This window comes from Rutidosis leptorrhynchoides, chromosome 1 (genome assembly GCF_046630445.1).
Source record: "Rutidosis leptorrhynchoides isolate AG116_Rl617_1_P2 chromosome 1, CSIRO_AGI_Rlap_v1, whole genome shotgun sequence".
NCBI classification, from domain to species: domain Eukaryota; kingdom Viridiplantae; phylum Streptophyta; class Magnoliopsida; order Asterales; family Asteraceae; genus Rutidosis; species Rutidosis leptorrhynchoides.
In genome coordinates this window covers 116714335-116731004 of record NC_092333.1, presented here as the reverse complement: position 1 = coordinate 116731004, position 16670 = coordinate 116714335, and the positions used below count along the sequence as shown (strand labels likewise).

Genomic DNA, 16670 nt, shown 5'->3' with positions numbered 1-16670 from the left:
GTGAAAATTGGTAACAAATCTATTCTAACCATAACTTAATCAACTTGTATTGTATATTATGTAATCTTGAGATACCATAGACACGTATACAATGTTTCGACCTATCATGTCGACACATCTATATATATTTAGGAACAACCATAGACACTATATATGTTAATGTTGGAGTTAGCTATACAGGGTTGAGGTTGATTCCAAAATATATATAGTTTGAGTTGTGATCAATACTGAGATACGTATACACTGGGTCGTGGATTGATTCAAGATAATATTTATCGATTTATTTCTGTACATCTAATTGTGGACAACTAGTTGTAGGTTACTAACGAGGACAGCTGACTTAATAAACTTAAAACATCAAAATATATTAAAAGTGTTGTAAATATATTGTGAACATACTTTGATATATATGTATATATTGTTATAGGTTCGTGAATCAACCAGTGGCCAAGTCTTACTTCCCGACGAAGTAAAAATCTGTGAAAGTGAGTTATAGTCCCACTTTTAAAATCTAATATTTTTGGGATGAGAATACATGCAGGTTTTATAAATGATTTACAAAATAGACACAAGTACGTGAAACTACATTCTATGGTTGAATTATCGAAATTGAATATGCCCCTTTTTATTAAGTCTGGTAATCTAAGAATTAGGGAACGGACACCCTAATTGACGCGAATCCTAAAGATAGATCTATTGGGCCTAACAAACCCCATCCAAAGTACCAGATGCTTTAGTACTTCGAAATTTATATCATATCCGAAGGGTGTCCCGAAATGATGGGGATATTCTTATATATGCATCTTGTTAATGTCGGTTATCAGGTGTTCACCATATGAATGATTTTTATCTCTATGTATGGGATGTGTATTGAAATATGAAATCTTGTGGTCTATTATTATGATTTGATATATATATGTTAAACCTATAACTCACCAACATTTTTGTTGATGTTTTAAGCATGTTTATTCTCAGGTGATTATTAAGAGCTTCCGCTGTCACTTACTTAAATAAGGACGAGATTTGGAGTCTATGCTTGTATGATATTGTGTAAAAACTGCATTCAAGAAACTTATTTTGTTGTAACATATTTGTATTGTAAACCATTATGTAATGGTCGTGTGTAAACAGGATATTTTAGATTATCATTATTTGATAATCTACGTAAAGCTTTTTAAACCTTTATTGATGAAATAAAGGTTATGGTTTGTTTTAAAATGAATGCAGTCTTTGAAAAACGTCCCATATAGAGGTCAAAACCTCGCAACGAAATCAATTAATATGGAACGTTTTTAATCAATAAGAATGGGACATTTCACTTGGGCTACTGGAAAAGTTGATTTCCAGCTAGTTCAGTTCGAGTAGATTATTTTCCGTTTAGGCCTCGTCTTAATCCGAGTTACGGTTTAGGATTTATGGCCTTCCGAAAATCACTACACCCTTTTAACGTTGTGCTGAAATTTCTGACCTACTCGCACTTAAACCGTCGCCACGGTCAAACGAAGACGAGTTTGGTTCTGGAAATTGGTAATCCTCTAGGAGACTCATATACGGAGCCATGGAAACTGGTCTCACCTCATTTCAGTTTGTATAGAGGTCGTGGTGACTGAACGAAGTCAGCCTTTATTTCAAACTCTATTCTTGATTGAAACTTACTTTACACTTTTTGATTAATGATGAATAATGATGATACTTAAGACCTAATTTACATACTTTTAAACCTTTGGGAACGATTTACTGACTTAGTAATTTTTGACTTAGGTTGAGGACCTTTTGGACAAACTACTTGCTTACTTTCCCGAATCAACTTTACTACTTTTCACTGTGAGTTATAGCATCCCTTTTTACTTTAACTATTTTGGGACTGAGAATACTTGCGCATTTTATGTTTTACATACTAGGCACGAGTACTTAAACTTTATATATGTGTGAGTTATACAACGGCATAAACTTTCCCCTTAGCTCGGTAACGTTTAGTCATTGGTCTTTGAACCGGTGAATGCGAATCTTAGATATGGATCCATAGGGTTTGACATCCCCACTCGGGCTAGTCGCGCTATCATTTAACGGGTGTTTAATACTTCGTAAACTTACGCACTCGCCAAATGTACTTTTATGGGGTGTTATTTACGTTAAGTTAGTTAACAAGTGCCCACGGTTATACATATACTTTTCATACTATTTTGAAACACTGAAATCTCGTGGCCTACCTTACATTACTGTTACGTTAAACTATAGCTCACCAACCTTTGTGTTGATGTTTTTAAGCATATTTTTCTCAGGTGCTTAAGAGGTTTGTTTACTTCCGCTGTTGTAGTCTTACTGTAGACACCCGCTGTTTGTGTTAGAGATGTCTTCGCATGAAATGTTTATCTTGAATTCACAAACTTAATTACTTTTGAACAATGTATTCGTAACGGCCATTGGGTCACGTACTATTATTAATTGCCTTCTATTCGTATAAGCACACTATCGGTTGTAAAACTTTTAATGTTGGTTAAGACGTCACTCCGTTTTATGAATGCAAACTTATTTTAAAACAACATATAGTGTTTGACCTTGTAATGATCCTGTTGTTGATGATCCGTACACGTTGATTTTGTACGGGGCGTCACAGAATCCATACAATTGGAGCATGTCATGAAAGAAGAGATAGGGATACTTTAGTAGAATAAAACTTGGTCACTAGTGAAACTACCTCATGATAAAAACGCGTTGCAAAATAAATGAGTGTATCGAATAAAGAATGAGTTGGATGGCAAGAAAAGTTACAAGGTTCGGTTAGTGGTTAAAGGCTTTCAAAAAAAAGGAAGGGGTTGACTACAAAGAGATATTTTCACCAATAACTAAAATGACTACTATTCGATTGGTACTTTCTATGGTTACATCCGAGGACTTACATCTTAAGCAACTAGATGTAAAGTCCGCATTCTTACATGGAGATCTTAATGAAGAGAACTATATGAAGTAACTGATTGCTTTGAGGTAAAGGGTAAAGAGAAGTGGGTTGTACGTTATGTAAAAGTTTGTATGGATTGAAGCAAGCACTTCGGCAATGGTACTTGAAGTTTGATGAGTTTATGAAGCGGGTTGGTTTCTTAAGATATGAAGCGGATCATTGTTGTTACTTAAAGAAATTCAGGTCCTCTTATATAATCTTATTGTTATATGTCGGTGATATGCTACTTAGGGTTCTGACATGTCCGAAATCAACAAGCTGAAGGGATTTATTTCTCGTGAGTTCGAGATGAAAGATCTTGGTGTTGCTAGGCAAATACTTGGTATGATTATTGTGGTGTGCGTGATAGTGTGAAAGTTACTATATACTTGTCTCAATCCAAATATATTGAGAAAGTTGTAGAGAAGTTCAACGTGGATAAAGCTAATGCTCGTTCTATGCCTTTGGGTAGCGCGGTAAAGTTATCGAAAAGTCAATTACCTAAAACGAAAGAAGACAAGGCAGAAATGGAAAAGGTTCTGTATGAATCGGTCGTGGGTAGTGTTATGTATGTCATGGTTTGTACGAGACCGAATATTGCCAATTCGAAGGGATTTGTGAGTCATTATATGTCTAATCCTGGGAAAGAGCATTGGGAAGCGGTTAAATGGTTGCTTCATTATTTAAAAGTACTCCTAGTATGTGATTGTGTTTTTCTAAAATCAATGTTATACTTAGGGGTTATGCGGATGCTAATTTGGGTGGATGTGATGATTCGGGTAAAAGCACTACGGGTTATGTGTTCATGGTTGGTAAGACGGCGGTTTTTTGGATGTCTCGACTATAAAAGAGTGTTGCTTTGTCGACCATGGAGGCCGAGTGTATGGCCATTGTAAAAGCTTCCAAAGAGCTTGTTTGGTTGAAGAACTTCTTGGGTGAGTTGGGTAAAAGACAAGACTATTGCGTCTTATATTGTTACAATCAAAGTGCGGTTCGTCTTGGGAAGAATCCGGTGTTTTATAGTCTTACGAAACACATTAATCTAAGGTATCATTTTATTCGCAAACTGTTGGTACTATTTTTCGTCTAGCTGCTAAAAGGTGCCATTACAATACTAGAACTGCCTAGCATGGAGAGATTTGTTGTTTACTGATATTTGCCCTCGGGATAAGATCCCTGCAGACCCGGAACACATATGAGACCTCCGTGGAGTGGCCTTATCAGTCTTTGGACCAAGCTGAGAATGGTCCGTCTAGCGTTCTGTTGCTAAGCGGTGAAGTTCTAGAGTGAGAAAGTATTGTGTGTGAGAGAAAGTGTACTCTCTGCCACAAGTTACTAAAATGTGAAATGTGGTGACCCAGGGGGTCTATTTATAGGCGTAGAATGTCCGAAATTCTCGAGAACACGTGTCAGATGCTGATTAATTTGATTATGCGAAATATCGGCAACCGACTTTGGCTTGGGTTGACGTGGCTGTGTGTCGCTCACGCGCCTATTCAAGGGCTTAAGCATAGAAGCTGCCTTCAGGGTTACGCATGACGTTGGGCGGCCTGGCTGAGCGGTGAACGGCTGTTAACGAAAACTATCTTTATTGCTGCCTTTTATGCTTTTCGAGCCTTTCTTTTATGTAAAAACGATGCTTTTATGTGTGTATCCCCTAGGATACACCACTACAAATGCATAAATGATGGTACTTTAATTTGGCGAAACTTCTTGGTACGAAAAATCCCGCAGAGATATTTACTAAGGTGGTGACGACGGAGAAGTTGAGGTTTTGCATAGCCTCAACCGGTTTTCTCATGACTTGATGAGAGAAGACGACCGACTAGAAAGTTACAGAGTTGATGGTTCGATTCTAACAAGTAGTGTTGAAGGTCTTGTATCGAAAGTCTAGTCATCCGAAGTGTGCGTTGAGTGTGCGTGTCCCAAATGGAATCTGACAGTATAAATGGTGGTTTAACGTTCTTGGTTAGATTGTTGAATTATTGGATTGACGAAGATTGAGTTTGTTTAAATACTCCTTCAAGTGGGAGATTATTGAAAATAGAGTAGGATTAAACAAATAAATGGGACCAACTTGTCACGTAGCCACGTAGGTAGGTTAAAATAAAAGAATTGAGGACATGTACGGAATAGGGGTTGCAACGTGATTTTTGTGGTAGAGCTAAAAGTCATATATGGAACATAGAAGTAGCAGGGTGACTTAAATGTTACTCCATCCATCACAAAATAAGTGTCATATTTGACTTTTGAAAGTTAATCTTGTAAGTTTTGACTTTAAATATTTTATGGTTTTTGCTATATTTTTTTTTATGAAAATCATATGAATAGATTCATTTTTTTATTGTCTTTTCATTGATGTAACTTTTATCACTTATTTTATAACAAAAAATATATATTTAAAGTTAAAGTTGACGATGAAAGACTTAAAAAGTCAAACCAGGATATCTATTTTGGGACGGAGGGAGTAATAAACGTAAGATTTAGTCACGTATGATTGTATGAATTGTCTTACAATTTTTTGATGTTCAAGAATTGGTAGCCATCCCAAACTTTTGGTTAAGTGGTACATGGTTTTTAGATTTCAAGGAGTAAAATTAAATATTTACTTTGTTAGCCTCTCTAAACTAAGAACCACATATTTATTGATTTTTTTAATTAAAAAAATCAATATGTCGCTTTCACTTCCTCAAAATTGCTTTCTTACAATCTCAAAATAAATATATCACGGAGTATGTTACTTATTGTTATATTGAGCGTATTTGTGTAGATGTATGTTTCTCCTATATTTTTTTTTTAGCTTTTTTTTTCTTTTCTAAATAACGATAACTTTATATCAACCAAAAGCAAAAAGATACAACATGACCCAACGGAACAAACCAAAACAAGCCTACCGAAACAACCAAACAACTACACACTGAAAAACCAAAAGAAAATAGAGTGCGAGAATTCAAGGCCACCCGAACCGATTTCAAACCTCCTACAAACTTAAACGACTATCGACACCTACATCAAACGGCCAAAAAAACAACAAACACACCTACGTCAATTGTTTCTCCTATATGTCAATTGTTTTTTAGTTCTCCTAAATTTATTATTCAACTTTAATAAAAAATAAATATGTAAAATTCTATTTTACCATTGACGCGTACATATAAGATAAAAATATAGGTGAAAATACAAATAGTTCATATTGGGGAAAAATGAAATTATTTCTTAAATTTGGTAAAAGAAATCCCAAGATATTATAAAAATCCATAGAATTTGTTGTTATATTGTTGACGATTTTAAAATGATTAAATATCGTCAGGTCTAGAGGTAATAGTAATTTTTATTACGTTAAGTCTTGATTAATTACGAGTCCTTGTATGTATATGATTTAGATTCGTGGTTCTTTTTTCCCTATAAATATACCCTATGTAATTCATAAATTGTAGTCACAAAATTATCAATAATGTACTCTTTAGTTTGATCTGCGGATTAAAGTAATCACATTGATTACATATAAAGTGTTCTTTAATTTTTCATGTTCTCTTTCATTTGTCATTGTGGTTGAATGATTGTGCTTAACCACCTGCCTTGTCTGGGTCATAAAAATCCTTACATGGTACACTTATTTAACATGGTTCTGGGTGGAGCATGTCTATTGATTAGGTTATTTAACTTTCAGAATTTTATAGTTACTTGACTATAACAATCTCCAAGATATTATAATGGTATCGTTTACTTTAAACTTGTTTAAACAATTTGTTTAGTATATTAAATACAAGTACAATTTATCTATAAATGGTTGAACATTGGCTTAACTTCATAATTTAAAAAGATGGAGCTTCAGTTTAACATTCCCCCCCTTTTCATTGCAACCATATTCTTTGTCTTATTCATCATCACTCATTTCAAAATTTCAAAATCCCATAATAATAACAGCATAAAACTACCTCCACAACCAAGGAAGCTTCCTCTGATTGGTCATCTGCATCATTTGTCAAGAGGATTACCACACCATGCTCTAGGAACCGTTGCGAATAAATTTGGACCAATAGTTGGTCTACATCTTGGCGAAATCTCGACCGTCTTAATCTCATCCCCCACTTTGGCTAAAGAAATTTTGAAAACTCATGATCTCGCTTTCGCAAGCAGACCCAAAATGATAAGTGGTGAAATCATCGGTTACAACTATAAAGACATCGCCGCATGTCCCTATGGTGACTACTGGAGACAAATGCGTAAGATATGTGTATTGGAGCTTCTAAGCACCAAAAAAGTTCAATCCTTTCATTCAGTTCGTGAACAAGAGTCATGGAACCTCGTTGAATCTGTAACCAAACAGACATCAAAGACTATTAAGCTTAATGAGAACATTTTGTTGTTGACGAATAATATATTATGTAGGGTCTCAGTTGGAAGCATATGCAAGGATCAAAAGCTCCTTGTGGCACTATTTAAAGAATTTTTATCTTATACTGCTGGTTTTGATGCATCAGATCTATTTCCATCTATCAAACTATTGCATCTGATTACAGGGACGAGGAACAAGTTGTTGAAAATACGAACAAAAATTGATAAGATTCTTGACAACTTCATCTCTGGTCACCAAGAACGTCGTGCAGGTGCACAAAGTCGCCACAACGAAGACCTCCTTGATGTTCTTCTGAGGCTCAAAGATGATGGTGGGCTTGAACTGCCATTAGCTTCAGATAACGTCAAAGCAGTCATCATTGTAAGTTTTCATTACCATTATAAAGTTTTGTGCATAGGTTATATGTTTAGCAGCCTGCATAAGTAATTAAGTAGTTATATTATTTGAAGATGGTTTTTATCGCCTATGATGATACTGTGCAGTTTACATAGGACTCAATTTAATCCATTGTTTTAGTGACGAATATATGGCTTACTTTTTGGTGTTTCTAATTGTTATGAAAACTTGCCTAACTCACCCACACAAGTCAAAGAGAGGATATAATTGTTTGAGACAAAATTGGGAGAAATAATAAAAAGCAATATATTGTACTCGTAACTGATAGACACGTTGACTAACGTGGTTCGGCAAAACCCTGAATAGGTCCACCCCAAGAGTTCTCTGTATTCTTATAATTTAGAAGATCTTGGGTCCAAGAAATAATACACTATAGGTTAAACCAATCCCAAACCCCTTAGATTTTAGTATAAAATCTTAGGGTGTGTTTGTTTACCTCTCAGCATTGAATGTTGAATCAATCAGCATTCAATGCGTTTGTTTCTGACATCTGAATGAAATATGATACTAAATGATTCAACATTCAGTGTTAAACCATTCAAAAATGAAACAATCTCTTAACCATTGAGCACCTAAATTTTATGTTATACCCTACTTAAATCCTATCATGAACACTAATAAAACAAGTATATTGAATTTTTCATTTATGTGAAATGTTAATAAGGCAATTATCTAATTTATCTTGTTTATTCAAAATAATGATCAAACAGCTTATTTTTATTCAGAACCAAAATCATTAAAACCATTGAATTATTTAAATTATGAATCATTCAGCGCTTAATCATTCAGTTTTATCAAACGCACCCTTAGTTTCTCGTACATACTCTTTTATATTCATTACAAGAATAAAACTCTCAACCTCACAAAAAAATGTTCTCGTTGATATTATGGATCAGCTCCCTCTTCTACTTTGTGATAATCTTTGCCTAGCTACACAACCATGTATCTATATTACTTTTTCCTCATGTAAACTCTAAATGTGAAAAAGAGACTAACAAACATAGCCATACTTTTTATTCTTTTGACAAACACTATTCTCTAATAGTTTCCATATTTTCCATGCAAGTATACAATATATGACAAAATGATATTGATCAATTAATACTCTTGAAAAAATGGTACGTACAGGATATGTTATTAGCAGGCACAGACACTTCTTCATCAACAATCGATTGGGCAATGTCAGAACTAATAAAGAATCCAAGGGTTATGAAAAAACTGCAAGACGAACTTAGGCAGACATTCAAGGGAAAGAAAAAGATATATGAATCAGATATTCAAGAGTTAGTTTACCTAAAGCAAGTGATAAAAGAAACGTTAAGGTTGCACCCTCCAGCTCCATTGTTACTCCCTAGATTGTCACGAGAGAATTGTGAGATAGGCGGATACCATATCCCTGCTAATACAACAATTATTATTAACGCGTGGAAAATAGGACGTGATCCAGATTACTGGACTGATCCTGAGAGTTTCGTACCTGAAAGGTTTACAGAAAATTCATTTAGTAACATGATTACAAAGGATTTTGAATATCTTCCATTTGGTGGTGGAAGAAGAGTGTGTCCAGGTATGAGTATGGGCTTGGCTAACGTCGAACTTCCTTTAGCGACGCTAATGTACCATTTTGATTGGGATCTTCCAAAAGGAGTAACATCTGAAAATCTTGATATGACCGAGTCATTTGGAGCTACTGTTTGTCGAAAGACCGACTTACTTTTAGTCCCAACTCTTTATAACACAAACCAATGATGCATATGCCTATGTCGACTCTCTCTTCTAACAAACACTTTATTTTGTTTCTTCTTATGTTTTGTGATTTGATAATAGTAAGCTCGGTTTAACTATGTTGGGTTTAAATTACTACATGTTCATCTATGTCATCTTTTGGCTATTTCGTTTTACTCTGATTTTGTTATTAAGTAAACTAGATTATAACCCACGGATTTGTGCGATTGAACCTTGAATGCTTTCTGTTCAATATCTGTAAAGGTGTTAAGCAATTTTTCCTTCTATCCAACGAGTCTTACTTTTGAATTCAACATGAGAAACTTGTGCAACATATACAAATAAAACTTTACCTCTTGTTGGCTTTTGGCAAATTCCAGTTCAACATAGACACTGGTGGTGTTCTGCCACCAGTCATAGTCCCCGATTTCTTTTATTCGGGCCATATGCAATACGTGTTGCCTGACAAAAGATATGCAATATATATATATATATATATATATATATATATATATATATATATATATATATATATAATGAACTTGCGGGCATAGCCCAACGGTTCTCCCCATGTACTTTGTGTCATGGGATATAGAGAGGTCATGGTTTTGATCCTTAGGGATGACATGATTTTCTTTAAACCAATTGAACACCAATAATGGTGGTATATATTAACCCTATATGGAGGTTTTACCGGATTCGTTCACGGACCCCTACCCGGAACCACTGCTCGAATGGATGTGTTCTCGGGTACCGTCGATCGGGTTCGGGTTTCCGCCCGAACGTATGTGTTACGTGCAAATGATGAGGGTCGTTGAAAGAAATGATTTACTGATGCTAAAAAATCGCCGTTCAAAAAAAAAATATCAAATCGGGAATTTAAAGAAAAATATCCATAATATATTCAACAACAACGGAATTATCTACACGAATTAAAAGAAAATTTTCATTGTTAGTCCTCAAACTTTGTACCAAAAATCAAATCGGGACCTAAAGTTTGAATTGATCATGGTCGGTTTCAAGTTTTAAGAATAATACACGCATGGTCCTAAATTCAACTTAATTATCGTTAATACCATGTAATTAACTTTAACACTTGATTAACACGTGATGGCCTTTTTTTTCTTTTCCATTTGAAATCTGCTTAACCCTGATTTTTAGTTTGTTTATTAAGCTCCTAACCTGCTCCATTACTAGCCCATTGAAGGATCAAAAGCAGCATCATTAAGCTACATCATTTTCACACAAATTCATACTCCGTAATTGTTAAGTTACTCCATAAAAGAACAATATAGAATCTCACTAACGTCCAAACGAAGATCACGAGGGAGTTGCACAAAGTAATCAGGAGGAAGATTGAAACATTCCTGCAAAATCATCATAAAATAAACAAAACTCACATTCATAATTAGGTTTTTTTTTTTTTTTTTTTTTTTTTTTTTTTTTTTTTGTTTCGGTTATGTTTCATTAATCATTGTGTTATAATAATTGCCTCATGGACATTTTGGTAGAAAGAAAGTAAATAAAGAACAAATAAACTAAAACCTAAATTAGAGTTTATATTGATTAAAAAAAATAATAGAAAATAGGGTTTGAATAATCGTACGTACTACAAGTTCTTGAAGAAGGAACTGGGGGTCAGGTGGATCGATGGAATCGGGGGAATTGGATGAATTTTGATGATTGTGGTGAATCAAAGGGGAAGAGAGTGATGGTCTAAGAAGAACAAGTAGTGATGAAGGGTTTGATTCTTTGGCGGTTCGAGCATTGCATTGAACTAAATATTCCATACAGGAATCAGTGTGCGGGTTTAGGCATTAAATTCGATCTTAACTTTTGATAGAAACTTCAACATGATTACGAGGATAATGTATCTTGTTCTGTTGGGGTTTTGTGCTGGTTGCATACTACCTATTTGATCAAATGCATGAGTGAAGCGGTTTATATCAGGTTAAAACAAATGGGTCGGGTTTGATTATATATATCATGTTAAAAATTAGGGTTAAACAGATTTCAAATCGAAAAGACAAAAAGCCCATGTGTTTATCACGTGTTAAAGTTAACTAGATGGTATTAACGATCAGTTAAATCTGGGACTATATGTGCATTATGCTTAAAATTTGGGACCAACCATGATCGATTTAAACTTTAGGTCTCAATCTGATTTTTGGTACAAAATTTGGGGACCAACCATGAAATGTTTTTCGAATTAAAATGTATAGACATATATAAATGTATGAAATGCGTGTAGTAAGTGATAGTAAGTGCAATTTTTCCTTAATGAGCCTTACTTTTTGAATTTAACTTGAGAAACTTCTGCAACATATTCAAATAAAACTTCACCTCTTGTTGTCTTTTGGCAAATTCCAGTTCAACACACACTGGTGGTGCTCCAACATCACTCATAGTCCCCGATTTCCCAATTAGAAAACCGTCAAGTGTAACAACACGTCGGAACTCTTTATTCGTCGGAACTCCGATTACTGGGACGAGGAACAAGTTGTTGAAAATACGAACAAAAATTGATAAGATACTTGACAACTTCATCTTTGAACACCAAGAACATCGTGCAGGTGCACAAAGTGGCCACAATGAAGACCTCCTTGATGTTCTGCTGAGGCTCAAAGATGATGGTGGGCTTGAACTGCCATTAGCTTCGGATAACAACAAAGCAGTCCTTCTTGTAAGTTTTTTGTTACCATTATAAAAGTTTTGTGCATAGGCCTTGATATATGGCTAGTTATGTTATTTTTACAATGGATTTTATCACCAATGATGATACCGTGCAGTTTACACAGGACCCAAATAATCAGCTGGTTTACTATTCGTTTTTTAATACAAACGTATACCCGTTTAAAAACTAAAAAGAAAAATGATCAATCCATGTTTGATTTTGAAGAATATTCTAGCTATGTAGAAGGGCGGACCTAGTGTATGTTTGACCGGTAGCACGGGCAACAATATAAATTTTTTTGGGCTTTTAACTGGTGATATTATTGGATAGTGTAAATTTTTTAGTGATACTATTGGATAGTGCAAATTTTTTTTAAGCTTTTAACTAGTGACACCCGTGCAGTGTTGTAAATCTCCCGAGATCTCGTTTTTAGAAGGCAACTGAGACGAGATGTTCATCTCCCGAGATTTCTCGGTCAACAGGGTCAAACTTAGTCAAAGCCACAATTTTTCGGATCTTCTTGCTAATTTATAAGATTTTCTTGTTAAATTCTTAATTTCTAAGATTTTCTCGCCCATTTCTCGAATATTTTTGTGAAATCTCGTAAAAACGTATATAAATATACATATATGTATGTTTTTATGTATATTTTTATTTTTATTAAAAAACTATAAAGTCAACGTGAGTCAACGTCCGAGATCTCCCCAAGATTATTCCGAGATGCCGAGATCTTCCTAAAAGAGTCCAAACGAGATCTCCCTGAGATCCGAATTCTTCAACCTTGCACCCATGACTACGATTTCTAGATCCGCCACTGATGTAGCTAGGTAAGTATCAAAGATATTATAATTTTTCATTAAAGCGTGGTAGTCTTTACAGAAACAGTGATTTGTCTTAAAGACTTGGGACAAATATATCTCAATTCACATAATTATAACATGAAGTTCATTATACATACATCTTAATTTCATCTCATAAGATACAAGACAAATGAATAACATTTATATCTAACTATTAATAATACTCTTGAAACTTACGGGATATGTTAGTAGCAGGCACAGACACTTCTTCATCGACAATCGATTGGGCAATGTCAGAACTAATAAAGAATCCAAGGGTTATGAAAAAACTGCAAGACAAACTTAGGCAGACACTCAAGGGAAAAAACTCGATTTATGAATCAGATATTCAAGAGTTAGTTTACCTGGAAAAAAGTAATCAAGGAAACGTTAAGGTTGCACCCTCCGGCTCCATTGTTAGTCCCTAGATTGTGTCGAGAGGATTGTGAGATAGGTGGATACCATATCCCGGTCAATACAACAATTATTATTAACGTGTGGAAAATAGGACGTGATCCAGATTACTGGACTGATCCTGAGAGTTTCGTACCCGAAAGATTTACGAGAGTTCAATTAGTAACATGATTACAAAGGATTTTGAATATCTACCATTTGATGGTGGAAGAAGAGTATGTGCAAGTATAACTATGGGCTTGACTAACGTCGAACTTCCTTTAGCGACGTTGTTGTACCATTTTGATTGGGACCTCCCAAATGGAGTAACATTTGAAAATCTTAATATGACAGAGTCATTTGGAGCTACTGTTACTCGAAAGACAAACTTACTATTAGTTCCAACTGTTTATAACACCACGAACCAATGATGCATATGCGTATGTTGAATCTCTGTTGCAATGAAAACTTTAGATTGTTTCTTTTTATGATTTATAATTTGAATCATTGAATGTAATAAGAACATCAGCAGGTGCTAGTATATCACTATATTGTTATTTCATGTAAATTCAAAACATACTCTCTATGTTTACAGCCTCCTAATATGATTTACTCTAAAAGGGACACATCATCAAATAATAGTTTCCACAATCATATTAAAAGGTGTTGTTAACTCGATTTAACTCACTTTCATGTGCTCTACAAATTTACTAGCTAGACCTATTTGGTCACCCTTCTGTTATATACTTGCACTAGATTTTAAGAGCATGTGTGTTGCACAACATCTCTAAAAAAATTTAGAAATCTCAATTATTCATCGTTTAGGGGGAAAACAGAAATATATTTTTTTGGATCACTTTTTTGAGAGAAAAGGAAGTAAATTAAATTTTTTTTTTTTTCACAAACATTAAGATTAGGTGAAAATATGATTATTTAAAGAAAGACACTTTGTGATAAATGTTATTATTTTGACCAGAAAATACTCGAATAAAATAACATTCATCAATAAATGTTCCTGATAACATTTTTGTGATACATGTTATTCTTCGAGTGTTTTTTTCCCATCTTCTATAAAAAAAAAAAAAATTCAAAATTTAACCTGATTTAGAGTTTAGGGTTTAGATGTTAGTGTTTTGGGTTTGGTCCTTAAACCCAATACCCTAAATACTAAACTCTAAACCGTTCGTGTTAAAAATTCAATCTAAATCCTATATCTAAACCCTAAACATTAATTTTAAACCCTAAAGAAACGCTCGAAGAATAACATGCATCACGATGAATATTATCGATTAATGTTATTTCTTTGAACGTTTTATGGTCAAAATATTTATCACGAAATGTTTTTTTTATATGTTCATATTTTCACGTAATCTTAATGTTTGTAAACAAAAATTCAAAGAAAAAAGAAAAAAATTAAGAAACAATCATTTACTTTTTCGAACGTTTTCCCGCCAAAATAATAACATTATTACAAAGTGTCTTTTTTTAAATGTTCATATTTTCATGTGATTTTAATGTTTGAAAAAAAAGAAAAAAAATTACTTTCCTCCACTTCTAAAAAAAAAGTGTTTTCCTCTTGATTAAAATAATATATATATATATATATATATATATATATATATATATATATATATATATATATATATATATATATATATATATATATATATATATATATATTGAATAATTATCAAGAGGGTTACAAATATGCAGATCCAAGTGATCTTTTGACGCATATTGACAAACTAACTACACCAACACCGTACAAAGAACCTCATTTAAACACGACAAATTGACCAACAGTAACTACAACCAGTAACCCCCAAAGAGCACCAAATCTATAACTACATAATCCACAAGCACGAACCAATCCTCGCAAGATAGCACCATAGCTGAAGCGTGAAACTAAACTCGAAACTGAAAAGCGTAACTAAAATGCAAAATTGAAAACCATAACTGTAAAACGAAACTGAAACTCGATACTTAAGTGCGAACTGAACCGTGAAACTGAAAACGTAAAACTCCACCGCAAAACTAAAACCGATGCTGAAACGTGAAACTGTAATCAAACAGAAACGAAAAACTGTGGCCAAATCATGAACTGAACACGAAACCTTGTAAAAGATATTTTTTAAATTATAGTCATTTATTAGGTTCAATTAAGTTCAATCACAAATTTGAACGAATGACAGATACATGAATGATTTAAATAAATTGAACTAATTAAATACATGTTTTGCGTAAATATACATGTTTTGCGTAAATACATTTGAGGTATATATTTAAGACAAAATTACGCCGGTCGTCCTTGAACTTGTATCCAAATCACTGACGTCGTCCTTAAACTTTTTTTTTTGCTTGCGTCGTCACTAAACTTTCAGAAAATAACGCTCGTCATCCTTCAGTCTAACAGACGTCAAAATTTCCGTTAAACTTGATCATGTGCCAGACATGTGAGGATATTTTCATCATTTTACCACTTCCTTTTGTCATTTTCCCATCCCCTCCATATCTTCATCTTTTATCAATTTAAAAAATAAGAACCCTAATATTTACTAGTATAAAATAAGAACCCTAATTATTTATGAGATGAAACTAATCAGATTAAACCCAAATCAAATCCAAACCAAACCAAAACAAAAATGATATCAAAATCAGATTTCATTTCCAAACAAACCCATTTTCAACACCTCACTACTTTCTATGAACAAAATTGAACTTTTTCCCAAAAATGACCAACAAACTATATGCGTATGTATATCCCAAAAAACATCATGCACCTTTTCATTCTATTGAAAGTTAAAAGAAACACCACAGATTCGAACATCGGGCCGTCAAAAAATCCATCCTCTGTACCTTCGAACCCACATTCAAAGTTTCGCCGCCGTCAAGTCAAATCCGGTCGTATGGTAGGTTAGTTGTTCAGATCTGGTGAGAGGTGTTACAGTGGTGGGTTTCAGTGCTGTTACGGTGCTAGATTGCTCCAATTTCTTCGCTACTGGTTTGTCTTCTCCGATCTGTATCCAATTGAAACCACTTCTGATGGATTCGAACATCACATTTTGTTAGTAAACTGCCACCATTACCGAATTATTTTTTCTTAGCGGTATCAATTAGAGAAAAGGTATGTTCGATTTTTTCAATTGACTGTAAATGGTTTTGGTTTTGACAAATATAAAGATTTGGTTGTAGGTTTGCATCTTCTTAGTGGTGACTGTAAATGGATTTGGTTTTTGGCAAATATAAGGATTTTATTTGGATATGTATTTGTATTTGAATTTGTAAATGAATTTTGGATTTATAGTGATATTAGGGTTTATGATTTTGGAATGAATGATGGCGAAT

At 33.9% G+C, this 16670-nt stretch overlaps 1 protein-coding gene and 1 pseudogene across 1 annotated transcript; both read left to right on the top strand.

The window, feature by feature from the left end:
• Positions 1-6761: 6761 nt before the first annotated feature.
• On the top strand, positions 6762-9443 carry LOC139888439 (premnaspirodiene oxygenase-like). Its single transcript, XM_071871448.1, has 2 exons — positions 6762-7658; positions 8823-9443. The coding sequence occupies exons 1-2, from the start codon at positions 6762-6764 to the stop codon at positions 9441-9443; spliced, it is 1518 nt and encodes a 505-aa protein (XP_071727549.1).
• A 1903-nt stretch (positions 9444-11346) lies between these two features.
• LOC139888433 (cytochrome P450 71AV8-like) lies at positions 11347-13756 on the top strand (annotated as a pseudogene).
• Positions 13757-16670: the final 2914 nt, after the last annotated feature.